The sequence below is a fragment of the Montipora foliosa genome, chromosome 10, assembly GCF_036669935.1.
Source record: "Montipora foliosa isolate CH-2021 chromosome 10, ASM3666993v2, whole genome shotgun sequence".
Lineage (NCBI taxonomy): Eukaryota > Metazoa > Cnidaria > Anthozoa > Scleractinia > Acroporidae > Montipora > Montipora foliosa.
The window spans coordinates 6,871,304-6,888,295 of record NC_090878.1 but is presented as its reverse complement, the minus strand read 5'-3'; the positions used below and the strand labels follow the sequence as shown (position 1 = coordinate 6,888,295).

At 39.1% G+C, this 16,992-nt stretch overlaps 2 protein-coding genes across 3 annotated transcripts in view; both read left to right on the top strand.

Moving 5' to 3' along the window:
• The first annotated feature begins 262 nt into the window (after nucleotides 1–262).
• On the top strand, nucleotides 263–3,481 carry LOC137972947 (uncharacterized). The gene has a single exon (XM_068819634.1). The coding sequence runs from the start codon at nucleotides 611–613 to the stop codon at nucleotides 1,889–1,891; it is 1,281 nt and encodes a 426-aa protein (XP_068675735.1). The 5' UTR covers nucleotides 263–610; the 3' UTR covers nucleotides 1,892–3,481.
• A 3,834-nt stretch (nucleotides 3,482–7,315) lies between these two features.
• LOC137973514 (WD repeat-containing protein 36-like) overlaps nucleotides 7,316–16,992 on the top strand; it is a 16,629-nt gene continuing 6,952 nt past the window's right edge. For both annotated transcript variants that reach the window (XM_068820343.1, XM_068820342.1), the window contains exons 1-17: nucleotides 7,316–7,453; nucleotides 7,560–7,587; nucleotides 8,002–8,102; nucleotides 9,391–9,505; nucleotides 9,627–9,759; nucleotides 9,982–10,036; nucleotides 10,526–10,658; nucleotides 11,037–11,212; nucleotides 11,326–11,446; nucleotides 11,766–11,831; nucleotides 11,934–12,014; nucleotides 12,836–12,978; nucleotides 13,372–13,486; nucleotides 14,078–14,160; nucleotides 14,240–14,322; nucleotides 14,451–14,559; nucleotides 14,995–15,074. In XM_068820343.1, coding sequence (XP_068676444.1) covers nucleotides 7,316–7,453; nucleotides 7,560–7,587; nucleotides 8,002–8,102; nucleotides 9,391–9,505; nucleotides 9,627–9,759; nucleotides 9,982–10,036; nucleotides 10,526–10,658; nucleotides 11,037–11,212; nucleotides 11,326–11,446; nucleotides 11,766–11,831; nucleotides 11,934–12,014; nucleotides 12,836–12,978; nucleotides 13,372–13,486; nucleotides 14,078–14,160; nucleotides 14,240–14,322; nucleotides 14,451–14,559; nucleotides 14,995–15,074 — 1,760 coding nt within the window. The remainder of the gene's footprint in view (nucleotides 7,454–7,559; nucleotides 7,588–8,001; nucleotides 8,103–9,390; nucleotides 9,506–9,626; nucleotides 9,760–9,981; nucleotides 10,037–10,525; nucleotides 10,659–11,036; nucleotides 11,213–11,325; nucleotides 11,447–11,765; nucleotides 11,832–11,933; nucleotides 12,015–12,835; nucleotides 12,979–13,371; nucleotides 13,487–14,077; nucleotides 14,161–14,239; nucleotides 14,323–14,450; nucleotides 14,560–14,994; nucleotides 15,075–16,992) is intronic.

Genomic DNA, 16,992 nt, shown 5'->3' with positions numbered 1-16,992 from the left:
AAATTAAGATATGATTGGTTTGTCAGAGTCGTGCACTAATGCTCGAAAACATCTCTTCTTACTGGAAAAGAATTATAATTACCTTTATGATCTTAATTGACTACTATGGACAAGGCTTTTTTGTGTTTTAGTGAAAAAAAGACGGCAAAAAAGGTGACGAAGTTCCAATAGACGCGGAGGAAATATTGGCCGTTGTTTTTTACACAAAAGATTACATGCAAATTCAGTCTGCTTAGCAGACTACAAAATAAAGTGGATCACTCAACTGTTTAGTACCCTTTAGCAGTGAAAGATGCTAGTCACGTCTTTCGATCTTATGACTAAGTGGTACGTAGTGTCGCGAGTCATGAAAGTGGAAATCATCACAAAAATGAAATTCTAATCGGCTTGCATCAATTGCTAATGCAATCAGTAAGTGATTACAGTTGTTCACGCCTTTTACCATGTTCCCTTGTTGTATTTGTTAACGGCAAACTAATTGATCAGGGGACCGATTTATTCGAAGTGGACACATGAATACTGCCGAAAACAGACCATATTAACTTCTCAAACATATCAGAGAGAAGGGACCAGCGTGGAAAATTAGACCAGAAACCAAGAGGCAGAAACTATGATTGAATTTGGACGAAAAGTTCGAAGACTACCCAAGGATTTGGCAAACGAGAGAGCTCGGATAAGAAAAGGTAAAGTTTTTGGAGGAAAGCGATCAACTAATCTCCAAACAATGGACCATTTGACTTTACCAAACATCGCAACCACACAATTAACACAAAACTGGGACATCTTTGGCGACAACTGGAGGAATTTACGTGAGGCGAAAATAGATGACAAGGGCAGAGCCGCCACACCGCATCAGCCGATAACTAAACAAGGAAGGCTGATGGACAGCACATCCATGTTAGAACACAGCGGAGATAATTTTCTGGAGAATTTCGAAGGCTTACTTGTTTCCAAACTACACGTTCGAGGCGAAAGCACTGAAGAGCCCAAAGAATTTTCGACGAGTCCTAATTCAAAAAGGCAAAGAAAGCAATGCTATCCAAGCACCAAAAGCCGGGACAGTGGATTTTTTGACGACTCCTCTTGCAACGATTATACCGCAGTGGCGCATGCAATTCCGACCTCGTCAGCTAACAGCGTGGATAAGGCTTTGTGCGGAAGGGAAATAGCAACAGAGCCTAAAAAAAGACCTAGAGTAGGACTGGAGTTAAAGATGTTATTAAACCAGAATAAACCCGTTGTCAGGAACACAGAGAGGTTTTACGGCGCTCGGGCTAAAATGTGCTTACAATCGACTCAATCACTTCACGCCGACTTAATTGCGTTAAAAAACGTATCAAGTCACAACAAAGGTTCCATTTCAGACCCTGGTTTAAAGACGAAGGAACGTTGTCTTAAAATGAGAGAGGTCACGTTGTCAAAGGCAAATTCAGACGATGATAGAGTGAAACAGTTTGCGGACAGTTCTCTTGCTGTATTCAAAACGAGGCGCGATCTCAATTCAGGGAAACTTAAGTCGTGCCCACCGTTTTCTTTAACGGAGCGGCGATGCAAAAACAAGGAACGCGTGCTTGACCCAAACAATTGTGATCATGTCGTGGAATCTGAAGACGTAGAACAGGAAGAGAGAAGTGCAAGGAAATGCTCAAGCTGTCCTGTCGATCTACCTTCTTCTGAGAGTAAACAAAAACCATCAAATGATGACTTGAACAGAAACTTAGATTGTGCGATATCCACTCTTGACTTGACCGGAAAAGATATAACGGACGCTTTCCAGTCGAAAAAAATTGTAGGCGTCAATGTTAAATGCCAGGAATGGTTGAATAGGTGGATTGGCTGCAACCAGGTTCCACAAACAATCAATGACAGTGATCAATATTCATTCCTATGAGTTGAAAGAGACTATTGTTAAAGCCTTTTTTTACGAAAATAGACCCCGTCAGTGGGTATGTTTGTTGATGGGATGGTGATTCGCATTACATGTACATATTGGTAGTTAATTCCGTGTAATTTGTAATCAAGGCTGCCCTGGAAATGGAGTGACCACATCTGAGAGCTATGATACCTTCAAACTTAAATAACTTTTTCTCTCGAAAATATAACCATATCTATATGTGTATGGTTTAACGACTCTTTAAAGCCTTTGCATATTATTTCATCATGCCACGTTGGATGAGATAAACGGGGATGTATCCCTCATTAGCGTTTTTTTCGTCGTCATCATCAAACATTTGTTTCACAGGTCACATTTGAAGCAGTGATGGTCAGCTGGGCTTGTGGTTTCAGTTGGAGTAAGGGATGAAATGACTTAGCCGGAATCTATGATATGTGTTTTTGGTGGCTCAAAGGCTCGGTAGCTCGGCAGAGCAGCTCATAAGCCCCGTTTACACGAGCAATTTTTATGTGACAAATATATTTGATAGTGTAGATGGCACAGCAAATAATTGTCAACAGTTTGAAGTTTAGTGCGCCAGAAATGACTTTGGATACCTAAAGGCGAGGCACGAAATCAACGTCTGACAATTCTTCTTTTATCAACTGCAGTACTTCCTCGTACTGTACTTTTTTCACGTTTCGGTTCTTGTATGCCTCGCTTTTGGTGTTCCAGAGACTCTCCTTTTCTCTGACGGCCTCTAGCAACAAAGTCATTACTCGATCTGGCCAATAAATTCCTCTACTGGAAGCAGCGCTGGTCGACGTTGGAGGCCGCCATTTTGATCGCGTTCTCAGTGGAAGATTGGGGACCACCAATGTTTGCCACATTTTATGTGACGAGTCGTCTACACGAGCAATTTTAATTTCCGTGTATGACAATGTTTATTTGTCACATAAAAGCTAACACGACAGCTTTTCAGCAAATGTATTTGTCATATAAAAATTGGCCAATTTCCCTCGTCTACACGAGCAAATAAAAATTGTCACATAAAAGTTGTCACTTAAAAATTGCTCGTGTAAACGGGGCTTAACTGTGTCACTTTATCAATTACTGCAGGGCAACAATGTATAGCTTAGTCGCCTTTGTGTCCATACAATTAAATGTAAGTAGTAGTAAAGTTGTATTTGAATAAAAGGACACCAAAGGTGCGGGAACCAATCAATTGCTTACTTAGAAAAGTTTCCAGGAGCACAATACACCATTTCTTCATTCCCATGAAAAGAGGACTAAATGAAGTCCGTTAGCAAACGGTTCCCTTCCAAGTGAGTAAGAGGGGATCAGGGAATTGAAAGGGATCTGTTCCATGTGATGTAGGGGCAGGGATTTGTCTTCCTTACTGCATTGTCGGGGACAAGATACCTGAACGGTATAGAGGTTACAGCGATGTAGGAATGGAGTAAGCGTCGCGCTGCCTGAAATCCCTGGTTCGAAAGGAAAGGAAAGGAACTTTATTTAAGTGTGTAGTCGTTCTACCGCTGAAGTACTAATAGGGGACACTGTAAACTGAAATTAACAATAAAATCAAGTCAAATGTTGGTTTTTGAGGAGACTACTTCCCACCGACCGAGCCGCCTACTTTGTTGCTCATCCCGACAAATCGAGGGCCTGTTTCTCGAAAGTCCCGAAAAGCCATTTGTGAAACTGCCAACCACTTGTTTTGGAACGCCGATCGTTTAACATGCTTTCAAGGTAACAAAAAAAGTGACTCTGAAATTTGACGACTTAAATCCTCTCCATTCTTGAGATACAAAGGGAATTGTGATACCCCAAAAATGGCCCGTAAAGTTTCGGGACCTTCCAGAAACGGGCCCCTGAGACAGGCTGAAATTGAAACCTTTAGCAATGCGCGTGGGTACACTTTGTAATCCGTGACTCCAGTGCGTATCATATGGAAAATACAATGACTTTTTTCAACAACATTAAAACGATCGTTGACACATAATTAGTAACTACTAACTACGGTTAAAACTGAGCTGCTAATTTCTAAGGACTCCTTTCCTCAGGGGTCGCCTTCATTGGTCGCACTCCGGGGTTAGGTTTATGTTTTGTGTCCGTTCTGTGTCTGTTGTCTTAATTTTTGTGGAGGCGGGGTTCGATCCCCCGGTGAAGTTGGTGTGTTGGTTGCACCCTCCGTTTGGGCGTAACCATTACCTCATACGGTGTGGGATTAGATGTTATGCCCAGGAGCCATTGCACTTACCCAACATGGGGGCTGCCTGTTCGTACCTGAAACCAGCGCAGGACCCCCTGCGTCCCCAGCGCTTACTTGTCACCCCCCCCCCCCCATCAAACTAATACAAAATACTCTCCACCGTCCCTGTTTATGCCTGTAGAATCAACTGAACCGTCAATTCCTTGTAAAAACCACCATCTTTTCTTGGTATAGTAAATATCAAAGAGCCAGAACGTTTACGCACGCGCGACGAAATTAAAATCACCACTAAAATCAAATCTACGTTGTATTGGCTCTTCCTTAAAATATTTAGTTTCTCAACTGTTATTCTTGTAGAAAAAACTGCGTAGACTTTCGTCAGTTGTTCTTGTCAAAGAAAACCGTATAATGTAAACAAGAGAACACTGACATTTACATTTGTAGATTACTGAAGTGAAACTCAGTCTGTATCTCTATGCAATAAGCGCATTCAAAATTTCCTCATATTACTGTGTAAAAGTTTGTTTCTGAATGATTTTCCTACTAGTGCATATGAAAAACAACCTAGTTTTCCTCCCTGTTTTCTTTACATGATCTTTGCGGAAGTTACATTCTGTCCCCCAATAAACCTAGAACAACCAGTTATGGTCTTAAGTCTTTGTCCTTACTTAATCAGCTAAGTTGTGGAATGCGCTACTGAGTTAACAGGTTTTAAAATGAGAATCCAGGGAAACATTTTGTATAGCCGCTTTACTTTTGAATTAATTAAATTTTCTTTAAATATTTTCTATTAATTTAGTTATGTATCCATAGATGCTACGTATTTTAGCTGTAAATGTTATGTCTGCCAAGATAGTAGGTCTTGTAGTTACTCTGAATTCCGGGATGAAATAAAGTTGAATGAATTTGTGTATGTTTCCTTTAGCAGGGCGCATGCGTATACTTTGTATTCCGCGACTACAGTGCTTACCATATGAGAGATAAAATGACTTTTGCCTTAAATATATAAGCCATCGAAATCTTACGTTAAATTGTAATGACAAGGGCGGTCTGATGGAGCTGTGAGTAGGCGTGGGATTTGTCACATATGGTTTAGGGGCCGACATATCTCTCCCTCAATGCCGTACCGGGAGGCAAGGTCGGTAGCAGAAAGCAGCAAAGGGCCAACTGCGTCCAAAAGCGATCGCACGGGCCGAAGTCCCGGGATGACTCGTTTGGTACGACGCTCCAGCGCCACGTCTGGAGGTACTGCATTTTTCTCTCTTGCTCAAACATTCCGTCATCGCATACGCAAATGTTCTGGCTCTCCGATACGTACCATACCAAAATAAAGACGCTGGTTTTTACAAGGAATTGACATTTCAGTTGATTGTACAGGCATAAACGTAGATTGAAGAGCCGTGCGTGTCTGGTTTTCTGGAGACAGAGGTGAGAGGTGGTTTCGCGCAGACTGGGACGCCTAAAATGCTTTGTTGTAAACATGGCGGTTCACGAATGAAGTTGTCTCTCTGGCCTTTCTGTGCACGAATTCCAGGACCTACCGATACAATTTGGGCAAGTTTTGAAAGCTAAAATCTCCAATCGATGCTGTACTTTGCTGGTAGGACTGGGTGGCCCGACACTTGTAAAAAAATCGATGAAATGACAGCCGGGGGTCTTCCCTTGTCATGGAATGGCAGAATTACCCAGAATTCGTTTGGGAATGAGCGAGGCAACTTGAAAAGCACGAGACTGGCCCTCATCAAATGGCTGAAGCGCGACCGGAGGAATAAGGGAGAAGAACATTTCTAGCCAGATACTAAGGAGTAGCTCTGCTTTATGCTGTTAATTAATGTAGCCTTTTGATTTCTGAACAAATATTTGTCATAGAATATTCGCGACAAAGTAGCGTAGACTTTAGTCAGTTGTTCTTGTCAAAGAAAACGGTATAATGTAAACAAGAGAACACTGACATTTATATTTGCAGATTACTGAAGTGAAACTCAGTCTGTATGTCTATGCAATAAGCGCATTCAAAATTTCCTCATATTACTGTGTAAAAGTTTGTTTTTGAATGATTTTCCTACTACTGCATATGAAAAACAACCCAGTTTTCCTCCCTGTTTTCTTTACATGATCTTTGCGGAAGTTACATTCTGTCCCCCAATAAACCTAGAACAACCAGTTATGGTCTTAAGTCTCTGTCCTTACTTAATCAGCTAAGTTGTGGAATGCGCTACTGAGTTAACAGGTTTTAAAATGAGAATCCAGGGAAACATTTTGTATAGCCGCTTTACTTTTGAATTAATTAATTTTTCTTTAAATATTTTCTATTAATTTAGTTATGTATCCATAGATGCTATGTAATTTTATCCGATCGGATGAAGCCACTGATTCAACGTACACCGACAGGAAGGTTGTCCACGGTTGCTTGCTTCAAAGCGCTGACGAAATGTTTGAACAAGAGAGAAAAAGGGGATCCAGTATTAGTAACTCTGGACATCGCGCCAGAGACGTCGTACCTGACGATTATGCTTGGCATTTCGACGCGCGCGTCGCTTTTGTGACGCGGTTGGAATTGTTAGCCAGAAAAATCTTAACGCTCCGAAATACTACTTTCAGCATTCTCGACGAGATATCAAAATAAAATAAACGTGGATCTACCGTAACATGACAGATGTTTTGCTTCATACTGGTTACTTGATACATATACATATATATATCCCAGCCTTACGTGTATTCCGGCCGTAACCCTTTCTCTGCCATAAATGCCATTGACACTTACAGACTCGACTCTGTATAACGCTAGACGATTTTACTCGAAGCCTCGGCTGAAGGGTTAAATCTGTTTGTCTCAATGCTTTGCTCATTTCGTTTTGTTTTTCCTTCTGTTAGTTTTCTTTTCTATGTTTTATGGGTTTAAAATTATTTTTAATTAAATTTTTATTTTTGTTTGAAATGAGGGGGGGGGGGGGGGGGGAAAAAAACCCCCCACACAGCCCCGCCGGCTCCGCCGTTCCTGATAAACATAACGGAAGAACCATGTCAAGTCTCGCACAGACAAATCATTCCGATCGGTCGGTCCCTGACCTGAGAAGAATCAAGTCATGCTATCTCATTAAGTGTTTTCAATAGGTTTGTCGGATCGAGCGAGAAAATTGACGTCTCTGACTTGATGAACTAGTTGGCCAGCGGCTCTCTTCAAGTGTGTGTGGGGAAGTATAGACTTCATATATGGTAAATTCATCATGGCGGCCGGTAGTCAACTGTTTAGTCCATTTCGAGCCCTTGGGTTTGTAGCAAATCACGTTCCACTGACCATACAAACACAAGGAACAGAGAACCTCGTAACAACTGCTGTGGGATCCGCCTTTCATGTGTATGATGTATGAAGAATATTGAAACCCCTTACATACATTGATGTGTAGTTGTTGTTCACTCTCTTGTTATTGCTCTAACCTTGTCTTATCAGTTTTCTTTTTCTTTTTTCAGTGTGCCAAGTTAAATCTCCTTTTTGTTGGTAGGTTAAAACTTTTTCTTGTCGTAAGCTTCGTAGCGGCAGTTTAGCATAATTTCCCAGATTTTTTTGGTCTGGCACCTACATCTTTCAAGTAGTAAGCTTGTCAGTCGGTGGTGACCACGTGCATTGAAGATCTTTTCAAGAATCGAAATTGCAATATTGTAACGCTTGAGATAGGAGCTACCACAGACTTTTCAACAACAAAACAACTTTGACCGCGTGCGTGGTGTCTGCCGCATGCACACGTTCCCCAGACGAAGTCACGCAATCAACTGCGTGACACCTTGAACATACACCGTTTGAAATGCCAGTTTATTGTGGCACACTCTTCCAGATACGTCGTCAAAATGTCAATTGATTTTCAACATATATCTTAGTCACCCTTATTGTTTTGGTATTTTATTGAATTATCAGGACTGCTGAAATCTGGTGAGATATCATGTGTATTATCACATGGTGATTTTGTAATCACTGCCTCTGGGAATCAAATAACTTCTTGGAAAAGAGGAAAACAGGTGGGATTCCTATGCTCATGCCAATGCCCATTGCCCATACACGTGTAATAGAAGGGCATGTGGTGATAATAGAGATTTTAAGCAACAACAACAGCGACGTCAATGAGAACATCATTCGTAAAATATAAATTTGCTTTATTGTAATCACTTCGTTTCTCAGGAATGACACTGGTCGGAACTGCACGTAATTAAGGGGAGAAATTGAAAATTTATCTTTAAGTGCTGATGTCCTTTATAAAATCTCAACTTTGGCTATTTGACATTGTTGTTTAGCAGATGATGGCACAAAAATGGACAAAAGTGCAAAACACACATGTGCAGGGCGAGCAAAGCTATTGTTTTTGCACATGAAATGTGCAAATATGTGACGTTCTTGTTGCAGTTGTTGTTTCTTAAGTTCCCTAATAACAGGTGGATGGTGGGTAGAAATAGCATTATAATATTTGTAAGTTCCTAGTAAATTTTTAGAAGCTATGATCTTACTTCCTAGTATGGTGGGCAAAAACAAGCTCACACCACTGGGGAAGGGGATGATCTTACTTGGAATTCATACCTTAGGTGGGTGGGTGGGTAACATTAAAATTAATATGAACCGACAGCAACCGTGTGATGGTCAGTACGATGCTGACAGAAGCAGATATTATATCTGTTGTCTTCTGACTCTACACAGTATGCTGTACATGGTAAAATGGCACTTAGTGGTACACAGGGGTTTCAATTAAAACTGAAGTTGGTGGCTGGTTTGAGTAGAGTAACCAACTGTGTCATTGTCAAAGTGAATTTTAATCTTACATTTAAAAGAATCTGCCTTTGATTACTTTAATTTAAGTAAACAAGTAGCCGACTTCAGAGTGAAGCAGCTGTCACTTTTCGTTTTCTTTTTGATGCAACGCTTACACAATAACAATATTCTAAAAAATAATTGGTGCAAACACTGGTGAGAGGTTACTATTCTTGACATTTGAATCCCTGTGCCTTAAATACCAGGATAACAGTCGATTTAACGATTTCACTTGATGAGCTCACAGTCATGCCCAGGGGTTTTTCCTTACTGTTATATTAATTTCCATCTTTTGCTTGTATATAGGAGACCTTTTCTTGTTATTGGTAAATCTGACAAATATTGGTTATTTGTTGACTCCTATAATCAAAATGGACTTTCTATAATGTAGTGATCATTTATATTTTTTAATTAATAAAATACATTTCCATTGTTACAGTAACTGATTCTAGTCTTGCAGCACTTCACTTTCTTTTAGAAATTGCTACTTGTTTTGGTTCACTTCAGGTTGCACTTTTTGAGGGTCACAAAAGTGACATTCACTTTGTGCTTTCTTTTGGTCCTCATTTAATTTCTGTGGATGATGACAGTAATGTCAGAGTATGGATTGTTCAAACAACAGGTACATTTACCAGTCATTTGTAAAACTACATGTATGTCCTCTTTAAAAGCTATGCTTTACTCCTTGGCTAAATGTGTGTTTAAGGGCAGCATGTAAATTAAATTTTGTCTTTAACATACAGAGTTATACCTAGAGATGGAGTTCAGTGCTGCAACTTTTTATGTTACCTGCTTGGTGCACCCAAGCACCTATCTAAACAAGATCCTACTGTGCAGTCGTCAAGGACAAATGCAGCTATGGAACATCAAAACAAAGTAAGTTCTTAGGGTTTCTTATGTTTTTGTTAAAGTTTTAGTCAACAATTTTTTTTGAAAAACAGTGTTAACCCATTGACTCGTTGGAGTAGATTTTACTGTGTTAAAAGCCAGACGATTTTACTGGTCAGTTGGGAACAGTTGAGAAGTCAACAGGTTATGCTGCAAATCATCAGTTTTTGTGGTGACTTTACCCCACCTCATTCTTTGTGCTCTTTGTAGCAAGTTAATCCATACCTTCTCTGGATGGTCGGAGCCCATAACAGCTGTTGAACAAGTGAGTGTTTGTCATTATACATTTTATAATATCCTAGATCTTCAATTAACCTTGCATTTTAAGGAAACAAGTAGGGCCAGTCTGACGTTTACTACTACACCGCAATTCCCCTGTTTATTACACCCCACAGCATTAAATCCTACCCTAAGTAATTGTTGTGAGGCAAGGCCTATGGAAAATGCTCTGAGAGGACTAACACTTCTAACCATGTCCTTTTGTCATTAAGAAGGCACTTTTTGTGCTGAGTTACATTTTGTAAACGCCTCACATGGAATAAAATTCCTTTTTAGTTCTTAGTATCAATAATAATATTATTACTTGCACTACTTTAAATTATTTGTTTTGTTAATTGGAAGTTACTTGAGTGAAAGAAATATTCATATAATTGAAGTGTGGGTTGTAGACGAATGAGAGAAGTGCAAGAAGTCTCTCATTTGTTTGAAAGTTACCTGTACAATAAAAAATCACTACAAGCCCTTTTTTTTACAGGCGCCTGCAGTTGATGTTGTCGGGGTTGGTTTACAAAGTGGCAAACTACTTCTTCACAATCTCAAGTTTGATGAAACTGTCATGAGTTTTCAGCAAGACTGGGGACCAGTCATAGGGTTAACATTCAGAACAGGTAATTAGGAGAGAAGTCTTGGGAAACAGATGCGATATACCTCATCTTTTAACATGTGTTTCAGGTCTGAACTGCTAATTCTGCCATATGGTTCTCTACTCTGTTCTGAGAAGTTTTGTAAGAAGGCTACTCTGGCTAATACCTCAGATCATTAGCCAAAATTTCATAAATTGATTTTAGTTACCTGGTGATGTGAAGCTATCTAATGTTGGATATTGAGAAAATAAGAATGTGTTTTAAGCATTTAGGTCAAATAAATTCCAGGGGGTCCAACTGGCAATATTGGTTATCTAAAGGGTTCTTAAACCTTGTTTCTTTCTTGGAGGCTTTTACTGTACTTCTTTAATCAATAAAGGCACCTTGGATGCTTCCTTGCAGATGGGAACCCCATTATGGCTTCAGCTAGCACAGAAGGCCACATTGCATTTTGGGACTTGGAAAAACGTCAACTTGGTACTGTTTTGCGTGATGCGCATCATGGCGTCGTTTGTGGCATGAAGTTTCTTCCCTCACAGCCTTTGCTTGTTACCAATGGTCCTGATAACTCCTTAAAGGTGATGATTCTTTTGAAACCAGAATTTTGATATGTGTAGCTATTAGGCCATTCACTGGATTATTTCCTGCATATTTTAATTTTGCCATCAAGAATAATGTGCTCTCTTCTTAGATTTGGATATTTGACCAACCTGATGGGAGTGGACGGCTTTTAAGATCACGTTCAAGTCACAGTGCCCCTCCAACTAAAATTCGCTTTTATGGCAGTAGAGGAAAAGACATTCTTAGTGCAGGTAAATTGGCATGAATTTTATAAACAAAGATTGGGCTGTTTGTCAAGGGTAGACACCCCAGAAGCACTCCACCTTCACTTCCCCTGGAAGAACCCACCCACGAGAGACAGTTCCCAATTGTTGAAGTTTTGCCCTTATGCATCACATGTTTGTTACCCATTTCTTGGAAGTAAATGATGCTCTAAACCAACAAATCATCTCAGATGCTCTTCCAATCTTTACCAGTTGAATACTTCCTTGCATTTAGCTAAATATTCATCAATGCCAAATTTAAGTACTATTCATTATTCATATTAAACTGCTCTTTGTCAAATTGAAGGTTTAGACAGAAGTTTGAGGTTTATTTGTGTTGTACGAGATGCACGCAGCTGTGAACTATCCCAAGGTAAAGTTGGTTTTTCCCAGTTTAATTGGATTTTAATGTTTTTTGGAAATCTATAGATGAACAATGTGTTTATGGACTTTTGATGATGCAATTTGTTGACAGGTTCACTGACTAAGAAATCAAAGTCTCATGGGGTAAAGCTAGAGGACTTGAGGCTACCTCCAGTTACCGACTTTGCATGTGGTATGTACACTGTGCAGGGCTTGATGGCAACAAAACTTTTCATTCTCCTCAATGGCTGTAAGAAGCACATGTGCAGTACAACAGCAACAGCGTTTATTTCAATAAACACAATGACTTACAGGAAATGCCAAACTGCAATACGGCAAGAATGATAATCAAAACAGTTCTGACACACAAAGAATTTAAAGTAATCCAAGTGGTTGTCAAAAAAGGGAAAAAGAAAATGGAAAGATATACAGGAGACATTGATATGAAAACTTCATCGCAAAGCCTATAGAGAAGCATGTAAATTGCAAGCATTGAAATCTTAATATTTTTACCTTAAAAAATGAAAACGATTTGAGGTGTACTGTATCAATTATTTTCCAGTACATGCAGTTTGATGGAAATGAACAAAAAAAATTGATGGATGCCTTTGATGAGGTCTGTCATCATCTTAAAGCAAAAATTTACTCAGTCTTGTTCACTGAGACCCTTATCCATTTTTGTGAAGCAGAAAGCAATAAAGAGCATAATCATTTCTTGTCATTAATAATCCATTTCCGTGTCTGTGCACAGCTCCCTTAGTCTAGTGTTTCTTTCCAGCAGGATGCATGGTGTGATTACATTTATAGTGTAGTAATAGTCAAGAATACAGTTGTAGTCTTCAGGAATGAAGTTATTATTTTGTTACCTCGCAGGTAACAGGGGGAATGAGGGTGGAGCAGATCATGAAAGTGATCATGATGACACTGATTTTGTTGAAAGAGATTATTATAGCATTAGTAAGTTAAGTTTTAGAGTACTAAGAAACTTAACAAGAAAGAGTTGGCTGTCCACAGAGGATGTTCGTGAAAGTGCATGGGATAACATCGTTACTTGTCACCAAGGAGCCATTGCAGCCAGAACTTGGAGTTTTCAAAGAAAGAGCATTGGTAAACATCAACTGAAGTCGCAAGCTGACGATAGACCTGGACCTGTGGTGGTATGAAAGCAGTCAAATGACTTGTTACTCTAATGAAATTTGTTTTCTACTATGTAGTTTATCAGCCCAAACCTAACCCTACCCTTCTTAGAGTTACAGTTCTAAATAATTTTACTCTGTCTGATGGCAGACTAATTTACTCTTCGTTAGGGGCCAGTGAATAAGTTCAGTGTTGTAGGCGCTGTGATGCAATGAAGTCTTTAACACCGTAAATCCTTACTTTCTCAAAAGCAAGGTGGTGGATCACCCAATTTGAAGACAAATGAACCCACTAGTCTTCCTGCAGTTTTAACAGGGAGCAATTATTGCATATGCAAAATTTCTATTTTAATGATAAGCTGCTCATACAGTAGCTTTCATGTGATATCATACTGTTGTTATTATGATCCTTAGACTACAGTACTGAGTTCTTGTGGAAATTTTGCTATCACTGGTGATGCATATGGTCATGTGGATATGTTTAACATCCAATCAGGGATTCATAGGGGATGTCTGGGAAAGCCAAAAGGTAAGCCTTTAATATTATTGTTGCCAAAGCTGGACAAACCAAATACTTTTCACTTTGATTTTTTAGATGGCTTATAAAATAATAATATTGCTCTTGATGAATTCTCAGCAACCACCAAAAACATTTTCTTTCTGAACTTTGAGGTTTGTCCCTATAAGCCTTAAACTTGATATGTGTTTCTTCCTGTTTGATCATGGCTCTGTTTGGGTTAGGCTAGGGGTGAAGGGAACACTTTGTGTCATTGGTACTAAATTGCAGCTGTAATGGAGATTCTTATGCACAACAGAATGTTAACTTGTTAGCTTATCCTTAATGTCAAAGAACCACATGTTCATTCAACCGCTGTAATGTGTACTAATTTCAGCTAGTCTTTGCACAGGGGTGAAACTTGGTAAAGTAAAATAGGATTATGGGTCCACTACAATATGTGGTATAATTTGTCTTCCTATGTTTGACTACAACAATGAACCCTACCCACTCCTTTTTATTAACATTGCAAGGGTTCTTTAATGTACCACTGTGACAGAACTGTTATGAAGTCTTGCAGATGTGATAACAAAGGAAGGGATTCTCTTCTTTTTGTCTTTGCAGCTCATCAGAGTCAAATCAGAGGTGTTGCCATTGATGGTATCAATCAACAAGTTATAACAGCTGGTGCAGATTGCAATCTCAAGGTATGTCTTTTGAAAGCTGTGGTTGGAAAGAGGTGCACTGAATTGACTTGGTGTGCATATTTGGCTTCATTTTTTGCAGTTTTGGAATTTCAAGGCCAAAAACCTTCTTCACACACTAACCTTTGAAGCTCCTATTACTCAAATTTTATTGCACAGAGAAAGGTATGTGACAGTGCAGAATTTTGTTTTTCTCCCATCAAGTTCCTTCTAAGAATACTCATCTCTTTTATTACTTAAATAATACTGTTTTGGATCTCAGCTCCTGGCTTGTGTTTTTTTGTGTTTTGCAGTTCCTTACTAGCAGTTTGCTTAGAGGACTTCGAAATCCATGTTGTAGACATTGATATGCGACGAGTGGTTAGAATATTTCGGGGTCATACCAACAGGATAACTGACATGGTGAGTGTGGCACAGTTATTGCACCCATTACACGAGGTTGGAACAAAAGAGATATCCCCCGAGAGAGTTGTCATAGAATAAGACGTTTGCTGGTCAAGAGCAGAAAGAGAGAAGTTTGGAGGGATATAGATGCCAAGAAGTACATTGTAAAATCACCAAAACAGGGGAGAGGAAATATGTAATGTTTAGCAGAAGTAAAACTGATAGACAAAGGAGGGGGGTTACAAAGTCTGCAGAATATTGATGATATTAATGAAGGGATTCCAGATGACACACTCCCAGAACACACTTCAGTGGGGTAAGCACATATCTGGCTTACCAGAGTTACCGGTAGTTTCTTTTTGCACTAATAATTTTGTAACACCAAAGTACCGTCAAACCTTAACATGTCATTCAGTTGATGACACTGACATACCGGTATTTCACTTTGTCCAGGCCTTCAGCCCAGACTCCCGCTGGTTGATTACATCATCTATGGATTCAAGTGTGAGGACATGGGATCTACCAGCTGCCAGGTAATTCAACTTGATTACTGAAACACATACGTGTAGAAAGAAAGAGAAGGTGAAGAAGGTGCATATCACTAGAGTGAGGTTTAATCACGTCGTGATATCGAAGCCGGTGTTTTACCATTGAAATTTTCTTTTTTTAAGATCACAGCTAATTTAATGTATGATGTTAGGCACAAAGTAGCACCTAGTAGGATTCAAAAGCAGTTTCAATATATTTATAATATCCCTCCTCATTACACTCGATCCTCTGCTTCAAACAATTTCTATACACAAAGCTCTTGACTCTCAATTCAGCTAAATTCTTTCTCACGAACTGGATCAATTATCTGGAATGATCTTAGAAAGAACGACTTCACTAGGAAAATAACAAGTCTACTTTTCGATATTTTAATTTCTGAAGACTCTTATCTAGAAACTTGCGAAATTATTCATAGAATAAAGCATTTTGTCAAATGATATTGGTCTGAAAGACTAAAAGATAATCTTAGTTCAATTAATCTACTATAAATGCATTTAATGAATTCCCTATCACTACTATTCCTCTGTTCTTTTATTCGAAAGAATCTTAACTTGATATCTGTGATATCCTTCATCTAGAGTAAACCTTTTCGTCAAATATTATTGAATCTTAAGATTATCAGCAATCAATTAACTACAACCTCAATCTGTATTCTACGGTAGTACCTTACATCTTTATAATAGAAACATTCAGTCGCTGTTGTCTTAAATATTAATTATTCCTTTTCGTAATCTTTGTCATTGTAAATATAGTAGTTAACCATTTTATCTTTGCTCCACCCAACTCGAGTAGCCTTGCTAAATTTGGGTGGAAAAACTTTTCATTGTAACTAGTATTGTATGAAATAAACGTTTTGTTTGTGTGATCAAAATTATGTCGGAAGAATGTTGGTGTCAAACAACTTGAAAGGTCAGTTTAGTTTAGTTAGTTACTGTTTTTAGCGTAATATGTATCAGAGTTCGCCTTCACTTATCCACTTGTGCATTTTTTTTTTCATATAAACGGTCAGTTTGGGTAATAATAGGGGAAGCCATTCGGAAAATTCAGGGGCACCCAACGTCAATTTTCGGAAAATATCTGTACGGAAGACGATTTTCTAGAATTATCGGAAAATTTGTTCTAAAATGTTCTTGCTTGCCTGCCTGTCCTAGGATTTTCGAACATCTAAAAATGGTATAATTGCCCTTTTTTAACGGATTTTTACCCTAAAAAGGTCATCTAGAATTTTTGGGAGCATTTATTCTGGCTGAAATTTTTGAAAAGGTAAGTTTTGATCCCTATAATTTTCGCATCACTAGACTTACAGCTAGGAAATCCGAACAGAGAAAAAATTTTTAGGGGATAAAAATATGCTTATATCTACCGTTTAAATGCCAAAATACGTTTAACAATGCTATGTTTAAGTGGTATTGAACTATATTCTCGTTGGGTGCCCCCTTAAAATTGGCCGGTTTTTAAGCAAAACTGTGTTGTTTTAATTATACTTACTGGAACAATGAGTGTAGTGTTTTTAGAGTCTTTCGTCGGTTACTGAATGCAAAAAATTCCTTGCACCGGTACCCTGGCACCGTATGACCATTTTGCCTTTCAAAATACCTAGCGTGAATCGCGAAGAAGTGCGTGCATGGAAGCTCCTGAACCCGGGAAAAGTGCGGGAACAAAAGAAAAGGTATCGCGAAAGACATTCGACTCAAATCAAAGAGAACAAGTACGCGATCAAGCATCGATCGGCCATCAACTCCTATAAGCACTGCTATCGTCAAAAGCAACGAGAGGGTAAACAACATAAAGATGAACACAACCTCCTCGAACTTTGAGAATCGCTTGCTATTTCTAAGGAGCACCAGTCTCTCTTAGCGGAGGCACAAACTCGTCTGAGAATCCCGTTTGACAATCCCGTTT

What these genes read in the sequence shown, in the direction of transcription:
- LOC137972947 (XM_068819634.1), top strand. Translation starts at nt 611, where the DNA reads ATGATTGAATTTGGACGAAAAGTTCGAAGACTACCCAAGGATTTGGCA.